We start from the raw sequence: 15967 nt of genomic DNA on the forward strand, positions 1-15967 counted from the left end.
GGCTCAGACAACACTCGAGAGCAGATAACAAACAAGGAGGAATGTTCTAGAACCAGCAGGATTCAAAACTACTCACTGAGCTTAAAGAAACCCTGGCAATGGCCGTGATCAAAGGATCATCAGGCAAAAATCCCACCCAAAGTTTATCATTATAGCTTGTTAACCATACAAGAGAAGACAGGAAATCGGTGGCAAAAACAAAGCTCAAGAAAGTGGAAGTCATTTTTGAACAGAAATTCTTTGGAGAAGTAACTTTGTTTTTAATTGGATCCCGAATGTTTATGAATTCTGTAAGTTCCTCTTCGTCAATGTACATATAACTGTGCTCCATAGTGACTGTCACAGAATGCTACAGTCAGATTTTTTTGTTCTCAGACCAACAGAGCAGACTTTATCTGGAACATCAGCAGGCTGAGACTATAGTATTTCTAAGCCATAGAAAACCTAGATCCACTTTTGAGAGATGGCAAGACTATGAGATACAAGAGATATCAGGGATTTTTAAAAATTGGTCAAGGAACAGTAAGTTTCTTCCACAAAGATAACTCCAAGCCTCCTACGGGCAGTAGGATGGAGCATTTTCCCAGATAAGGGACAAAATCCCAGGCGAAGCCTCAATTGTTCGGGTTTTCCTGTTTCAGGATTATTCCAGAGAAAAGAGGTTCTTGGGCTAAAACATTCTAAAAGCTTTTAAAGTACATTTTAGCTGGGCTGTGACTAAACTGCAGGTTTAATGTCCTCACCTCAGGGAAGCACTAGCCCCTGGCCTGACACACTGGCTTTCTTACGGCCCCTTGGAATTTTGTGGCTTTGGGGTGGGGAAAACTGTGTTTCTGGTTCCTGAGCTACATTTTAAAATACTGCTTTGTTGAAAATGGAAAGACAATTAGAATCTTTTTTTTCCTTTAAAGTTGCAGCAATGCAAATGAAGGCAAGAGATTTTCTTTAACTATCACAATGTCCTGAAGAAAAACTTCAAATCATGCCTGATTGCTCTATGTTTCCTCACTAAAGCTACTCAAGAGCAGCTAAGTTTATCAAAGCAATTCATGTGAGTAGAGGCCACAGAGGAAAAGAGGCAAGCTGGGTCTTCATACGGTCTGCAACCTAGAACTGGCACACGGCACCAGCCACGGGCAGGCCCTTCATGAGCTCCACACAGGGTTCCGTTTCTCTACACGGCTTCATGTGGCTGCAAAGGCCATGACAGTGAGAACAGATTTTACCAGACAACGTGCCTGGGATTTAACTCTTTTCTTGTCATGAACCAATGATGACAATGAAAATAGCCAAGAAGGCTTTTCTTTAATGAAAACACTGATGAAGTTTAGACAGATGGTTGACCAGACTCCCAAGAGGCCCTGCACCAGACCTGGCCCAGTCCCTGTACAGCACATCAAGAACCCCACTCAGAACTGGGCCTACAGACAGGCCTGAGAGAAGCAGGCGAGGCCCACTCCCGGCAAAGGGTCCTCCCCTGAGCGGAGAGAAGTGGAGCGGTCTACACACGGCCCAGCCATCACCCCTCTGCCTTCAGCCGTACTGAGGGTCTGGGTCTGCACGCCCTCGAGGCACTAGCATGGGGCAGGCAGGCCCGACAGGCTCTGCTGGGCAGTCACAGGACCAGCGGGCAGGCCGCAGGTACCTGGACAGGGACTTGGTCTCCGAGCTGACGGGCACAAGGAAAGAGGCCTCCCCGAGGCTGGAGTGAGTTTTGGTTCATCACGTCCCACAGACAGATTTGGTGCCATCCAATTATACTTACTTCTGCTTGTACTTCTTCAAGTTCAAAAATAAGACCTTCTCTGACACAGAATTAAGAACCACCCTTTTGTCGAAGAAAAAGAAAAGAAATCTCACATATAAGGTGTAATATTTAGATAATAAGAATGAAAGATCATGTGAACACACTTCTGTGAAGAAACTGGCCTTCAGACTGCCAAAACTGCCACGGGCACAGGCGAGGCCTGTTCTCACTGTCTGGGAGGAGGCCGGGCGGGGGCAGCAGAAAGGAGAAGTGAGGACCCGGAGCGCAGGTGGGAGCCTGGGCTGCACAGACCGGGAGGGCGGTGTGGGACCCCGTGTGGCTTAAACAAGCGACTTGGAGGCAGCTTGGCTTCCCTCCCCACAGGCTCTGCTCTTCCCTCCCCTGCCCTGCAGTGCGGCCTCCAGCAGGGGCCAATAGTTCCCAGGGCCAGGTGTGCTCCTCCCTCCCTCCGTCCGTCGGTCCGTCTGTCCGTCCATCCTCCCCCTTGCAGGAGGAAGGAGAGGAGCAGGTGCGGCCGTTCGGCAGTGCAGCGCTCACTCACGTCGATGGCGTCCCTCTCGAAGATGCGCAGCTGCAGGAAGAGCTCCAGCTTGATCTTGCGCTCCTGGAAGAGCTCCTCCATCTGCGCCTGGGCCTCGTCCAGCTGCTGCAGCACCGTCTCGATGTGGCTGATGGAGCTGTTGTGGGGGGTCTTGTTGCTGGAGATGGCCGAGTCCCTGCAGAAGGGCAGAAGGGGCCGGGACAGGCATGAGAAAGTCTCCCATTGTCAGACGCCAGATCCGGCCAGCAGCGTGGACCTCGGGGGGAAGAAGGCGGGCAGGAAGCGGGCCGCTGGCCTCCGAAAATGGAATCGGCGGCCCCTCCCGCCACACAAGGCCGGGCTTCCTCCCGCAAGCAAGCTGCCAGGTCGGAGGCCACACGGAGGACCCCCTCCGCACCCCCCTCCGTCGCTCTCAAAGGAAGTCTCTGGCGGAAGGTAACTTCAGGGGGGCTCCACGGTAGCCGCTCTTCTCCTTAGGCAGAGAGAACAGAACAGACGCTCCCCGCCTGCTGCACGTGGTGGGGTCAGAGTGGCAACAAGGGGTTCAAGTCCAATGCAATCAATTCAGCCCCAAACAGGTCACTTTCGCCCAGCTGCTGGCAAAGTGAGTGCCCCTCACTTGAATCTCAGTCGCGATTCAAACACCGTCCCGAGTGAGCCACTAACACGACTCTGCTTCCGGGCCCGCTTCCCGCTCGGAGGAGCACCTCAGGACAGGTCCGCCCCTCCCCGAAGTCCTGGCCTCCCTGAGCCCCAACTCTGAGGACAAAGACCCCCATTATCCTCTAGGGAGGAATGTGGGACACAGTCCTCGGAGGTTTAAATCAATCAGGTCTGTGAAGAAATTTCAATAATCATTAGGTAAGTGTGAAGAGGAAATAGTACTAAAAGCAGAGCTCTGGGAAAGCTTCTCAGTCTGCTGCCATGAGAGAAACCCTCGAGTCAGAAAGACGGTGGGAGAGAAAAGCAGAGGAGAGAAAGAAAGGGCTGTTGCTCTCCTCTGCGTGCAGAGAGAGTGTCTGTTCTCCCCCTCACCGGGCGGCCGGGCGGGGGGTCACAGCTCATTGTTCAGGGAAGGGGAAATCTCGGGCCCGATTTCAAAGCGCCCGCGCCCGGCGGGAGGACAGGGACAAGGCGGCCCACCTCAGCTGCTGGATGAGGTCCTCCCCTTCCTTGATCACGTTGACGGTCACTTGCAGGGTCGTCTGCTGCTGCTGGCCGAAGCGCTTGATGAGGTCCTGCACGGCCTCCACCGACTCGGCGTACACGTCATCCAGCAGCTCCTTCTGCAGCTCCTCCAGCCATGTCCACAGCTGCGGAGGGCAGAGCGCCGTGAGGCCGGGCCGCGGCCCCTGCCCCGGCTGCGCCCCCTGCCCCCCGAAGGCCTGGCGCCTAGCCCGGACGCCAAGCGACGGGGCTGAGGGAGCGGGTAGCAACCCGCTCCCGGGGAGGGAAGGCGGCGGGAAGGGGAGCGCCCCGAGTGGGCCCAGGGAGCCCAGCGCACTGGGCAGTTTGCAACCACTGCCTGGTGAAAATAAACAGGCAGAGAGCCCGAGGGGACTGTCACAAAAGAGAAGAGGAAAGGGAAGGGAAGTCACTCTTTCCGATTCTTCTTAGGCTCAATCCCAGCGTAAGAGAAGGAAGAAAAGACCCCCTCCGCCAACCGAAACATCTGCTAAGCATAACGCATTCCTTTACACATCCTCTGACTCTCGCTCAGCAGATGGACGGTTTTATTTTATTTTTAGCAGGGGCACTACAACCCATTATTAATTATTAAACCATTGCTCAGATGGGGCCACTTTACCTCATGGTAAAGAGAAGGAGGCAGCGTGCGGTGTGCGGAATAAATTCACCACCGGGCCTGGCGGAGACTGCGAGGTGGCCCCGCTCAGTAACGTCGCCCCGGGCCACGGCCAAACCGGCCACGGCGCAGTCCTTTTGGGGAAGGAGTGTGCCTCTCGAAAACACCTCAGACCTCACTGGTACGAGCACTCAGGATGTGTCTGGGGACGCGGAGGGGCAAAGACAACTTGGAAGGGCAGTGGCAAGAACCAAGAAGGATCTCAGGCGTGGCGGGAGCCGAGCGCTTCGCCCAGCTTCCCGCAAGCCCGCTACCGCCCTCCACCTCCGGGGGGAGCCACTGAGCAAACTGGGAAAGACGGCTGATTGCACCGGGCAGGCCCTGGTGGCTTGGAGGAGAAACAGCTTCCTGCTTCCTCAGGGATGTAAGATTCACCCCCTTCCCCGCATCTTCCACGTGTCCCTTACAGACCGCGCGTCCACCCCTGACGCTGACCAGCCTCGGTGGCCCAAACGGCAACACCGTGCTTGCCAAAATACACGCTGTGTGGGGTCTTCTGTTTCTGAGTTCATCTTCTTTTGAAAATTGCTTTCCTGAGGTAAAGAAATGACACTCGAAACTGCAGGAATTTCCAGGATATAATTTGCAAAGTTTTGAAACATGGACGCACCCACGAAAATACCCCCGCTGTCCACAGCGAACAGCTCCATCGCCCCAAAAAGTCTTCCTGCGCCCTCTAATCCTGTGTCTCTCTCTGTACCACCCTGCTGGGCAATCACCTTCACTATAGATTAGCTTGCATTTTCTTAAAAACTATTCAAATGGAATCACACCCTAGGAACTCTATTTTTGGTCTGGTTTCTTTCCTTCAACACTTGTTGACTTTCACCCATAGTACAATGTGTATCAACAGCCCACACCTTTCTTACTGTGGGACAGTGTCCCAGGCTCTGTGTGTGGCACAGGGTAGCCGCTCACCTGGTAAGGACATCGGAGTTGTTTCCATTTTTGGCCATTACAAATATAATTCCTTTGAATACCTGTGCACAGTCTCTGTATAACCTATGTTTTCCCGTTTTAAACAGTAAATAAATAGGTGCAGAGTGGCTACATCGTATGACAGGTATATGTTTAAATTTTTAACAAACTGCCAAACTTCCCACATGCCCATACCATGGCACATTTCTGACAGCAGCCTTTGAAAGTTCCAATGCCTGTGCATCCTCACCGATATCTGAGGTCAGTCTTTAATTTCAGTTGTTCTAGAGAATGCCATTTCCTTATGGTTTTAATGAGCAATTTCCTACTTGCTAACGATGGCAAACCCAAGCTAACACTCTAAGAATTCTTTTGTTGTCAAAGGTAGATTTAGTTATGTCAGTATTTTAAATACAGCAGGTCAATTTAAAAATAAGGGAAGTGATAGCAAAGGACTTATTTTTCAGTCAAGCTACCTGTGACCCGCGGAGTTCATTTTACTAAAAATGTTAAATAAAACATCTGTTAACTTTTTACTATCCACACATTTTTGTGTATAAGTTACCAAACTTATTCCAGAATTTTGGTTTAAAGGGGTTTTAGAGGTAGGCTCGTTCACCTCTTTGATCTTACAGATTAAGGAAAAGCAGCCCAGGTGCTGAAGTCACCCACCCGACACGGGCAAAACCAAGTGCTGGGGCCGAGCTACTGGCAAAGAGCCATCCAGCTGCCGTCACACTTGGCACTAATACTGTCCGTCGACACCAACAGTACCATTTGTAGAGTCACCATATAAATACGGACAAATGCCCTGCACCCTCAATAAAGATCCATTATCAAGAACATACTCTTTTGGGTTTGTTGTTGTTTGCTGTCCTCTGAACACTTGTGAACATGGTTGCTGCTTTTGTAAATACCAGGAAGGATGGCAGCATCACGGCCAGGGGGACCCTCCCGGTCTGTTCTGGTACTTCCTAGGAAAACCTTCCGAGTCTACAGGCCACACTGTGCAGGAGGGATATGGGGGATTCAGATGCTCTAACACAGCACTGCCTCCGTGACCTCAGAGATCCTCGACTTTCCCTGAGACTCGGCTCGCTACAGCAGGGACCCTCAGACCAACACTGGCCTCAGCAAGTCACTCCGAGGGCGCTGCGGGAGCACGCCGGCGCATCAGAGGTGCCCTCAACAGACTTAACTCCTTAAGCATGGTGACCCACTCCAATCAACTCAAGAACCAACATTCGCTAAAACAAACCAAGAACGTGCCAGCGAGCAGTAACAGTTTTACCAACACATTTTATCGAGTCAAAATATTTATCCCAAAACATCCAGGGTCCGTTATCCAATAGGCAGGCTTTTCCAGCTTCAATGGTTTCACCAACTTCCTGGTAACCTGCCTCCCACGTGCTCCCCACAGAGAAGACCCCCTCAGCCACATCGGGCGCCGCTATAGCCCTCCCCACCCTCGCCTTCCTGTCCTGAGACAAACACTATGGAAGGTGGACCTGCTCAATTATGCTGATTCCAGTGTCAAAGAAAATTAAAAACAAATAAACACTTCAAGCCCTTTTCTTGCCAAATCTCACTGTCATCTTCCGCCCTCTTCATGGGCTGCACCGGAGCTGCTCCTACCTCGTCACTGTGACAGAACCCAGGGAAAGGAGGGTCCCCGGAGCACAGCTGCCTGGGAACAGGCCCTGGCTCACGGGTGAACCACGGTGCACACGTGAGGAATGGACAGAGGCGCCACACATCACACAGCTGGGTCTCTAGACTCAGGGGAGCTGAACGCACAAGCAAATGCACAGCCAGGAAGGGCGGCTCTCTTTCACGGTCACTCAGCAGAAGCTGCGCTGAGGAGAAGCAGCGTCAGGGTGCCAAGCCCACCGCATCACGGAAGGGGGTATGGGGCTTCTCAGAGAACCAGCTGGTCCACGGAGCGCTGGAGCCGGTGGGGGCCTCTGTTTTGACTTACACCACACACGTGATAGCCGGGGCATCGGAACACCAAGACAGACGAGTATCTCTTCTCTCAAATTTATGGAGAAAACAGAGACACAACTGAAGACCGCTAGAAAAACACTACGATATCAACTCAACAGAACAGCACGAATGCAGACAGCTGGTAGAGACGGGGCCGCACAGGACCCATCTGGTCCCTCCAGGGCCACACAAAGCATATGGCGGCCCAACCCTCCTCCCTGCCCCTGTTCCCACAGCTGGGGCAGGCCTCTCTGGCTCATCAGTGGCCAGGCCCCTCCAGGAGCCCTGGCCCAGCACCCTTCTTGCCCCAGGTAGCCTAGATGCCACGTGGACCCAAGGGGGCTCTGCGTCCCTTCCTGATGCTTGGCAGCCTCTCCCCAGACTCAGCTGTGAGCCCTAACTCACAACCCAGCCTGTGGGACAGGATGGGGCATGGGGTACAAAATCCCTCTTCTCCAGCAAATCTGACCTAAAATACATAACTTCGATTATGAAACCGTATTACCGAGCCTTTCTCCTCTACACTGCAGGGAGGAGGAGATCAAAACCCACAGCTGGAACTGCCCCGAGGCACAAGCCCAAGTGCTTCGACAGAACGCCACTGCTGCAGCCCGCGAGTTAACGGTTTATCACCTCTCCTAAGACGTGATCCGGAGTAACAATGAAGAGTGTGGGCTCTGAAGCTAGACTGCCTGACACCCCATCCTGACTTAACACCCCAGGCCGCAGCCTTGGGCCGGTTCCTGGGCCGGTCCCCATCTCGGGCTCCTCATCTCGCACGGGCCTGGCAGCAATGCCTCCCTCAGGGAGCCGCGGCCCGGAGGAAAGGGGACGGCACACCACGCAGAGTGAAGAAACAAGTAAATGTGAGCCACGAGCGCGAGTTCTGTTCTTGCAAGAAAAACACATCTAAGAAAAAAACACAAAGTTTTAGGTCTTTTTTCTCTAGATATTTTTCAAAACATATCCAGGTTCCTACCTATTGTTCAAAATATGTCACTGAGTCTGGTAGACTCAACACCATCCCACGTTTAAGTCTTTTTACACCTAAAAATAGTAGGAGGAAAAGGTGCTAGAATGAGTATGCCAGAGTCCGCAGAACTCACTTCCCTTGGGTTGCAGGGGAAACGCCATGAGGACCTGCGGGTCAAACCTCTTCCTTCCCTCAACATCCTGGACACTTGGACACGCATCCACAGAGGAGCATGCGGGGGGCCCAGCCCACTGTGGAAGTGGGGAAGGGCCGCGGCTATGGAGGAAACCACAGAAATGGACCTTAGGCTCTGGCAGTTGAAAAGGGAACAGTAAATGAGGTACAAGGAGCAAGGTTATATTTAAATCCATAATGTCAAAATGCCTCCAAATCCTTTGCCCCTTTAGAATTTTTCTCCCCTGCTTCTACAGAAAATATTCTCATTCAATTTGGAGGAAAAAGGATTCTCAGATAAAGGTCATTTCTAACGTTGGGGATGAGCTGCTATGTACCATAACCCAGTGTGATTCATATAAAGTCTATTTTTAAGCTTTTACATTAGTATATGATGCCTAAAGTAACCTCCGAATACAAGAATGAGAAAAGAATCTCGAGGATACCTGTGGAATTTCTACCATAAATCTCCTAAGCGTGAAAAAACCCTGCACTTCTGTGCAAGCTGTGAATTTCCAACAAAGAGCTACATCTTTGCAGATAAGCAGGAGAGGAGCTGCTTTCCATCCAGGTTCTCGGCAGCGTGGATTTTATTGAGAACTGGGGCCCACAGCCAGTCAGGCAATGCTGCCCCCTTGAGGTTTCCCGAGTGGTCACCAGCAACGTTCCAAGGATGAGAACTTGAACGCGGCCCACAACTGGGCGGCAGTTGTCTACAGACCTGGTTCATGGACCAGGATCCATCCACAAAGAAGGCTGAGCTAGGGAGACACAGGAGATTCTGCGGAGAGAACTCCCGGGGCAAAGATGTGTGACTCCTGGTCCTGGATCCAGTGCGATCGTGCCGGGCTGGTCCGACCCAGGCACACGTTCCCCCGCTGCCCCTCACCTCTGTGCTGGGTGGAGCCTAAAGGAGGAGAAGGCAACTCTGCTGGGAGCAATCTCCTGGAAAAGCCCCTTCCTCATTAATCGGATGGGAGACTTTGCCAGAGAGCTCTCTCAGAAGAACCCACTGGCCTGGGGGAATGAAGCCCAGGAAGGACTGAGCCTCTGGTCCTAGAGCTCCCAGTCCTATTCTGTAGGTGGCAGGATCTGAGACCTGAGGTTTGGGGATTGGTTCAGCTGCAACCTCTTTCAGATGCAAAATCTGAATGCAGCCTACCGGCCCCCCCTTCTGGAGGTGGAGCCCAACAGGTCAGATGTGGGCCCTTATTTGCAAGTGGCCTTATGAAAATCCTGGGGACTCTCCAGCCTCAGATTTCTCATCACAAAATTGGATCATTTTACCATATGCCCTCCCTAACTGGCAAAGCGGAATCTGAAAAATCAGATGGAAGTGACCACAGGCCTGTGAAAGTGATCAGACACTACAAGCACTTGGAAAACAGAAACAACCACCTCCTGCTGTCTGCTTCCCCACCCTTGCTTGCGACAAAGACAATCATCTGGGTGCCAGTGGGGCTGGTGAGCTGAAAGTCCAGCACAGGAAGCACAGAAGCCTCGGCCTGAGCAGGAGCTTCGAGCCAGGAGCAGGAGTAGGTAGTTTCGGGACTTCAGACAGCACCCAGTGTGCACGTAAATCGTGATGCGGTTTCAGGTCCAAGCAGCGGGGTTCAGAGGGGAGTTGTTCCCCCACGCGCGGCACGTTCTTTAGCCTGAAATGGTGCACGCGTCTGGTGCCCTGATCAAGGAGGAGTAGAGCCTGGGGAAGTACCTCGTTATTCTGGGGTGGGTGAGAAAAGATGCCTTGATATGACGAAAAGAAGTCTCTGAAGGATCTATTGGGCGGGGCCACCATTCAGTCAGTGTCATGAAGTAACAGCCACGCAAGTATGTGTAAGAGGGGACAGAAGGAGAAGCAGGAGCATGTCAGAGTGGCTCCCAGTCGAGAGGGCATGCCACGTGGGCATGGCAGCACTGGAGGGCGGAAGCCACAGACACCGGATCAAGGACAAGGTGAGGCACAGGAGATGTGGCTGGAGAGAGGGCCCACACAGAGACCAAGGTCAGAGCAGGAACCTCAACCTCAACCCAGATATTTACATGAAGTCAACTTGGTGAAAGAGATTTTGAGATGAGGGATTTTCTTTTTTCATTTTATGTCCTGACATCACCAAACCATAAAACACTCTTCTTGATGTGTCCAATTTGGGAAGAGCTCCTCCTCACCCCCGCGTCATTCTGAGAGCAACCACTTTCCCCTCTGAAAGTCTACAGTTAGTCAAAGTGTAATTCCTCCTTCAGTCGTCAAGTGCCCGGCGACGGAGAGCACGGACCTAGTCTGTCCTCCCTACCCCACGGGCAACACTTCAGTCCTTGGACTCCGCCAGCGCGGCAGGATCTGAAACTCCTTCCACACCAGCTCACTCTCCTCTGAACAATGCCCCCGGCCCCCCGCCTTGTGAAGTGGGGACTGGAGAGCAAAGGTGACCTCACATGGGATCCAACCAGCAGTGCACAATGAGATGACTGCCCCCCCCACATTGGGAATTTTTTTCAGTGCTTTTGCTCATTACAGCCATGGGGCACAACACCATTGTGCACTCTGTTCATGAACATGTGTAGGGTGGTTGTTTTAACAAATGCTATGCCCCGCTACATGACCCTTACTCTATAACCTGTCTAGATGTGTGTTTATGATTCAAAAGACTCACAGTACAACCCATGAATGACATTGCTGTGATGGACTTTGACTTATTCCTGCTGACATGTTTTGGGATCCTACATATTTTACAGACCCTGGGCTAGGCTTTGATCAGCATGCCTTCTGTGCCAATCCACCCACTCACAGGCTTTCTACATGTGGACAGAGGCATACTGGGGAGACATCGCTCCCCAGCCTCGCCAAAGCCACTCACTGACACCCCCCATGATTATGGTCTCACTGGCAAGGCTTTTAAGGTAGTCACAGTTATTTCTGCTGCACCAAGTCTGCCCTTGCTTTGTGGCCATTTTGCCCATTTTCAAGACACACAGCTCTCCATACAACAAAGGCGAGCTTTCAGGGTGCCTAAGGTCCAGTGATGTCGCACTGGGACACAGAAGTTCTGAAAACATTAGTGGAGCCCGTTCAAAGATAGGAACTGCACAGGCTGCTCGCCTACAGAAGGTGACAACCAGGGGTGACAGCCACACATCCGCCAGGTCTCAGGTCCAACTAGGACGTCTGATCTACCATCTCCCATGGCCACCACTATCAGCAAGTCTGATCCAACCGCAGATCTGGACTGGAAATCACTTCCTTAACTCACAAACCGGAGATGATGCATAATACCTTACTATCGAGCACTTTCTTCCGGCACTTTCCACTTGGGAGCAGCACTGGAGGATAAGGACAGGGTTGGTCTTGTGATAAGGGACTCCCTCAGCTGACATTTTTTCCAGCCATTCAGCAGTCTGAGTCCAGTGACTGCGCTAACAGACTGCCCAGACTTTCCTATTTTGTCTACAAATTAAAATGTCAAATGTCTGATCAAATGCCCACTAATTTACACTGCCTGCCCTCCATCAAACCCAGTCAAGAATGAAATCAAGTTAACGTGCTATAACATGTTTGTTCACTTCTTCCTCTACTGGTGGTTTATAAACTGCCTTTTCTAAAACTGCCTAGGGCTGACCTCACCTGAGTGCTGTGTGAACCCCGCCTTCTGCATCTCCAACCCCCCCGGCATGTCTCCCCTCACATTTCCTTAAAGATCAACAGAGCCAACCATCAAGTTCTCTCACTACCCAGGGGTCTAATTTGTCTTGTGACAGAGACTTGAATTCACTTAGAAGAAGTAAGTCCTTTCTTACAAAACCTTCACTCATTTTGATCTTCCACTTCTCCTAAGTCTGAAAAGTGGCCTCCTTGAGGAGAACAAAAAAAGCAAAGTGAAAGTGCATGAAGTCTGCATTCTACTCGCGTCCACGGACTTCACTAGTGCCAGGCAGAAAGCCCAGCCCTTCCTTGATCCTGGGGTTCTGAATTTTGGGCTTCAAAGAGAGGAAAACAAACAATAACAAAACCAAAAAAGCATTTTCTTATCTAGAGATTTTAAGCTTTCCTGACAAAATCCTCATTATGTTGTTGGTGATCAACTGTTCTACCACTTATTCAATAAGAACAATAATCAGTTACGAACAATACGTGCCAGAAATGCACACGGATGATGTGTTTCTCGCAGTTAACCGAGACCTAGCCCATTTGGTTTATGAAGCCAAGTATCAAAATAAAAATTAAGAATATTAAAAATGCCCCCCCAAAAAAGAATATTAAAAATGCCCTTTTACAAATCTAACAAGCAAACCAGATTCCGCATACATCCATTTTCAGCTGGGCATTTTAAGACCTAGCACACAGCACTGGCTTGACATTCAGTTCAAGTGCTTCCTCTTTCTATTATATCAACTGAGGCCAATCTACAAACAATGCCTTAAGCAGACATTTGCAACTCTTCACTGAGGGCTGACCCTTCAACAAGAAATTGTAAAATGTGGAGTCAGTGCAGTAACAGATTTTCAATCCCCATTGTAATTCTGAGTTACAAATAAAGTTACAAATAAAGATAATACAGTACACTATTCATTCATTCATTCTTCTAAAAATCACCTACAAAGTGACCATTATGTGTCAGGTATGTTAGCATTCACTATATTCTCTGCACTAACGTCTAATTGCTCTATTGACATTAAAATTTTCTCTACCTGAAAATACTGGACCAATATTAAGAAACAGAAAATTCATGAATTTATACTGTTTTAAAACAACAGGGCGCCTGGGTTGCTCAGTGGGTTAAAGCCTCTGCCTTTGGCTCAGGTCGTGATCCCAAGGTCCTGGGATTGAGCCCCGCATCTGGCTCTCTGCTCAGCAGGGAGCCTGCTTCCCCCTCTCTCTCTGCCTGCCTCTCTGCCTACTTGTGATCTCTGTCTGTCAAATAAATAAATAAATCTTTAAAAAACAACAACAACAACAGCAACAAAAAACTTTTCTACAGAAAAAAAATTCTTCTTTTACCTGAAGCTATTTGGATAGAAGGAACTTCCCTTTGGATAATAACATCCCTCTTTCCCCCCAGTCTAACAAAATGTTTCTCACTTACTTGGTGAAAAAACTCTCACTTATTTTGTAGCTTTGGCTGGTAACAAAAGTACTGAGTAGTGTGTACAAGGAAACACATGCCAGTATGGATGATCCTGAAAGAGCCAACTCAGTCCTGACAGAGCGGGGCCGGGGACCGAGTGGGGCCGGGGACAGAGTGTACATTCCAGGAAGGCTTCCTTCAACCTCGGATCCTAAACACCGGGGCCAGGGCAAGGTGCTTCTCAGAGCGAGGGCACCACGAGCAGCTTGCAAAGTTTCTGTGACACAAAGATGAGTGAGGAAAAGATCAGCCACATCGGGGCACTTACACCTTGGCCGCTCATGCTGAACTCAGCCTCGTGCTGTCCGTGTCCCACAAACTACAGATGGCCTGAGGAGGCCAAAGTGGGACACGTCCCAGTAGCTCCTCCAAGGCGGTCGCTACCACACCCGCAGCTGCGCTCAGCTGAGCCACACGCCCAAGAGCCTTAGCGTTCCCATCCTGCAGGCAGGAAGGCTCTCCAGAGCACTTTGCCCCAAGTTGCTCAGCCAGACGAGGGCACACAGTTCTCTGATATACTCTGTTAATTATTTTAATAAAGGTTATATGTTTACAGAAAGAAAGCTTGAATGCCGAGGACATACCCGTACCAGGAAACACTAGGGAGTAATGAAGAGGAAAGAACTATTATTGATGGATCTCAAGGGAATTTCTGTGCAGTACAAAGGTCACCCAGAGTACGATCCCGTTACGGAACAGTTCTGAAAGACAAATCACAGTCGGAGAGCAACAGGTAAGTGGCTGCCAGGCCTCAGAGATGCCATCACAGTCAGGTGTGAGCAGGAGGTGTCTCTGGGGGTGACGGAACAATTCTGTAGGATTCCGTATGTTGAAAGCGGCAGTGGTCACATGAATGTATACAGGATGACAGTGCACAGAGCTAACCACGCGCCTGCTCACACATGCCAGCGGGTGCCCACCTGTGGCACTGACATAAGCTCAATGGGGCCGAGCAAAGTCACTTCCCGGCTTTCATCACGAACTGTGGTTACATAAGACGTGACATGCTGGGGGTTGCTGGGAGGAGGGGGACAGACCTCCTTGTCCATTTCTTTCTTGCTAACTTCCTGTGAACTTATAATTCTTTCAGACTGAAAGCTAAAAAAGAAAGATGGGGACATGTTTGCAGGTATTACATCGTCTTTGGAGGTAAATACGTGGGGTGGCATTGGGAAAGGAAGAATGTATAAATCATTTTAGATGACGCAGACACAGGAGTCCTCGGCAAAAGCACAGCCAAAATGAAAGGCTCGGAAGTGGGAGTCACCTTGGGGAGAACAGAGCCCAGGACAGGTAGGAGAGCTGGAGGGCTCGGAGAACTAATGTGTCTCATCCCCTGGACAGGCGTGCCGGGGGGAGTGGGCTCTGCCAGTGAGGACAAGAGTCCAGTGGGAGGGCAGCTGGTCGATGCAAGGAACAGCACATACCATCAGAGAATTTTCCTAAACGAAGTTAACCAGCAGATGCCCCATCTCTCTCCAGCAACATCAGAGAAAGGAGAGAAAAGAAATCTGGGTTTTTTTTAAAGCAGGAGGCAGACTAAGAAAGCGCTGGGGCCGTTTCAACACACTCCTGAAGCAAACTAGGTGACGGGCCGAGGAGAGGTGGCCCCGAGAGCTCCATCCCCCAGGGAGCTACGCAGTGGCCGCTTCCTGGAAACCCTCCCCGAGCCCGGTGACCACAGCACAGTCCATGAGGGCTCTGGCCCTGCTCCCCAGCAGAGAGGGAGCACTGGTCTGAGCATAAAGAAAGAAGTCTGCTTGCTTAACTGTAGGCATGAAAATGATGCCAGACGGGTAGACTGTGACAAAAAAATCACCAGGTGGTTGGGAGGTCTTTGCTTTTGACTTCTGAATGAAATGAAAGGTTCCTCTTTTCTCAAGCCATTACCCCACACAAAAACTAGTCCCGGTTCAGTGTGAAGTTTTGCAGAAACAGAACTAAAAGGCTTCTTTACTTATACCCAGCAAGAGTCATAGCCCAATTCAAATGGGAATGGTCTTCCCTGGGAAACCAAGGCTTTCAGGAATCCAGCAAACAAAACCGACTCAAGGCCACTGAATCAAATCCAGAAATAAATCACCACCTGGTTGCCTCAAATAACCCACAAATTTCAAAGGTAATTATCAATTAACTCAGGACCTAATTTTGAGAACAAAGTACAGATGGATGAAAATAATGACGCTTGTGCTATATTTGGAAATGGAGAGATGTCCCTCTATCATTAAATCTTAGAATGGTCAGCTAAAAATAGGTATCATTTCTTCCCCACGCTGACAGGGGCTACGCTTAGTCTGGAAGGCAGGCTAACGAGTGAGATGCAAAGATAAGTGACACATAGTTCTGGTCATGGAAATTCACATCCACCACGAAAAACAAACAAGAAACTAAAACAGACAACACACACGAAAACACAAGTACGTTTCTCCACTGGTCATTCATCTTTGTCCTGGCACGTGACGGCTGGCCGGAGAGACTCCTTCCTGGGAAGGAGTGAAAGAGCGAACATGTGATCAACAGTGAGAAAAAGCCTCGAAAGGAAAGGAGGGCAGGTAACACAGGAATGATAAAGGGAGAGTACAGTCAGAGCTGGTGTGACTAAAACACAGACAGACTGGGA

At 50.5% G+C, this 15967-nt stretch overlaps 1 protein-coding gene across 2 annotated transcripts in view; it reads right to left on the reverse strand.

Annotated features, from left to right (window-relative positions):
• TRIO (trio Rho guanine nucleotide exchange factor) overlaps nt 1–15967 on the reverse strand; it is a 226386-nt gene that overhangs the window by 134902 nt on the left and 75517 nt on the right. For both annotated transcript variants that reach the window (XM_044233736.1, XM_044233744.1), the window contains exons 11-12: nt 3453–3622; nt 2310–2484 (exon numbers count right to left, since the gene is read on the reverse strand). In XM_044233736.1, the coding sequence (XP_044089671.1) occupies nt 2310–2484; nt 3453–3622 (345 nt within the window). The remainder of the gene's footprint in view (nt 1–2309; nt 2485–3452; nt 3623–15967) is intronic.

The sequence above is a fragment of the Neovison vison genome, chromosome 1 (assembly GCF_020171115.1).
Source record: "Neovison vison isolate M4711 chromosome 1, ASM_NN_V1, whole genome shotgun sequence".
Classification (NCBI taxonomy): Eukaryota; Metazoa; Chordata; class Mammalia; order Carnivora; family Mustelidae; genus Neogale; species Neogale vison.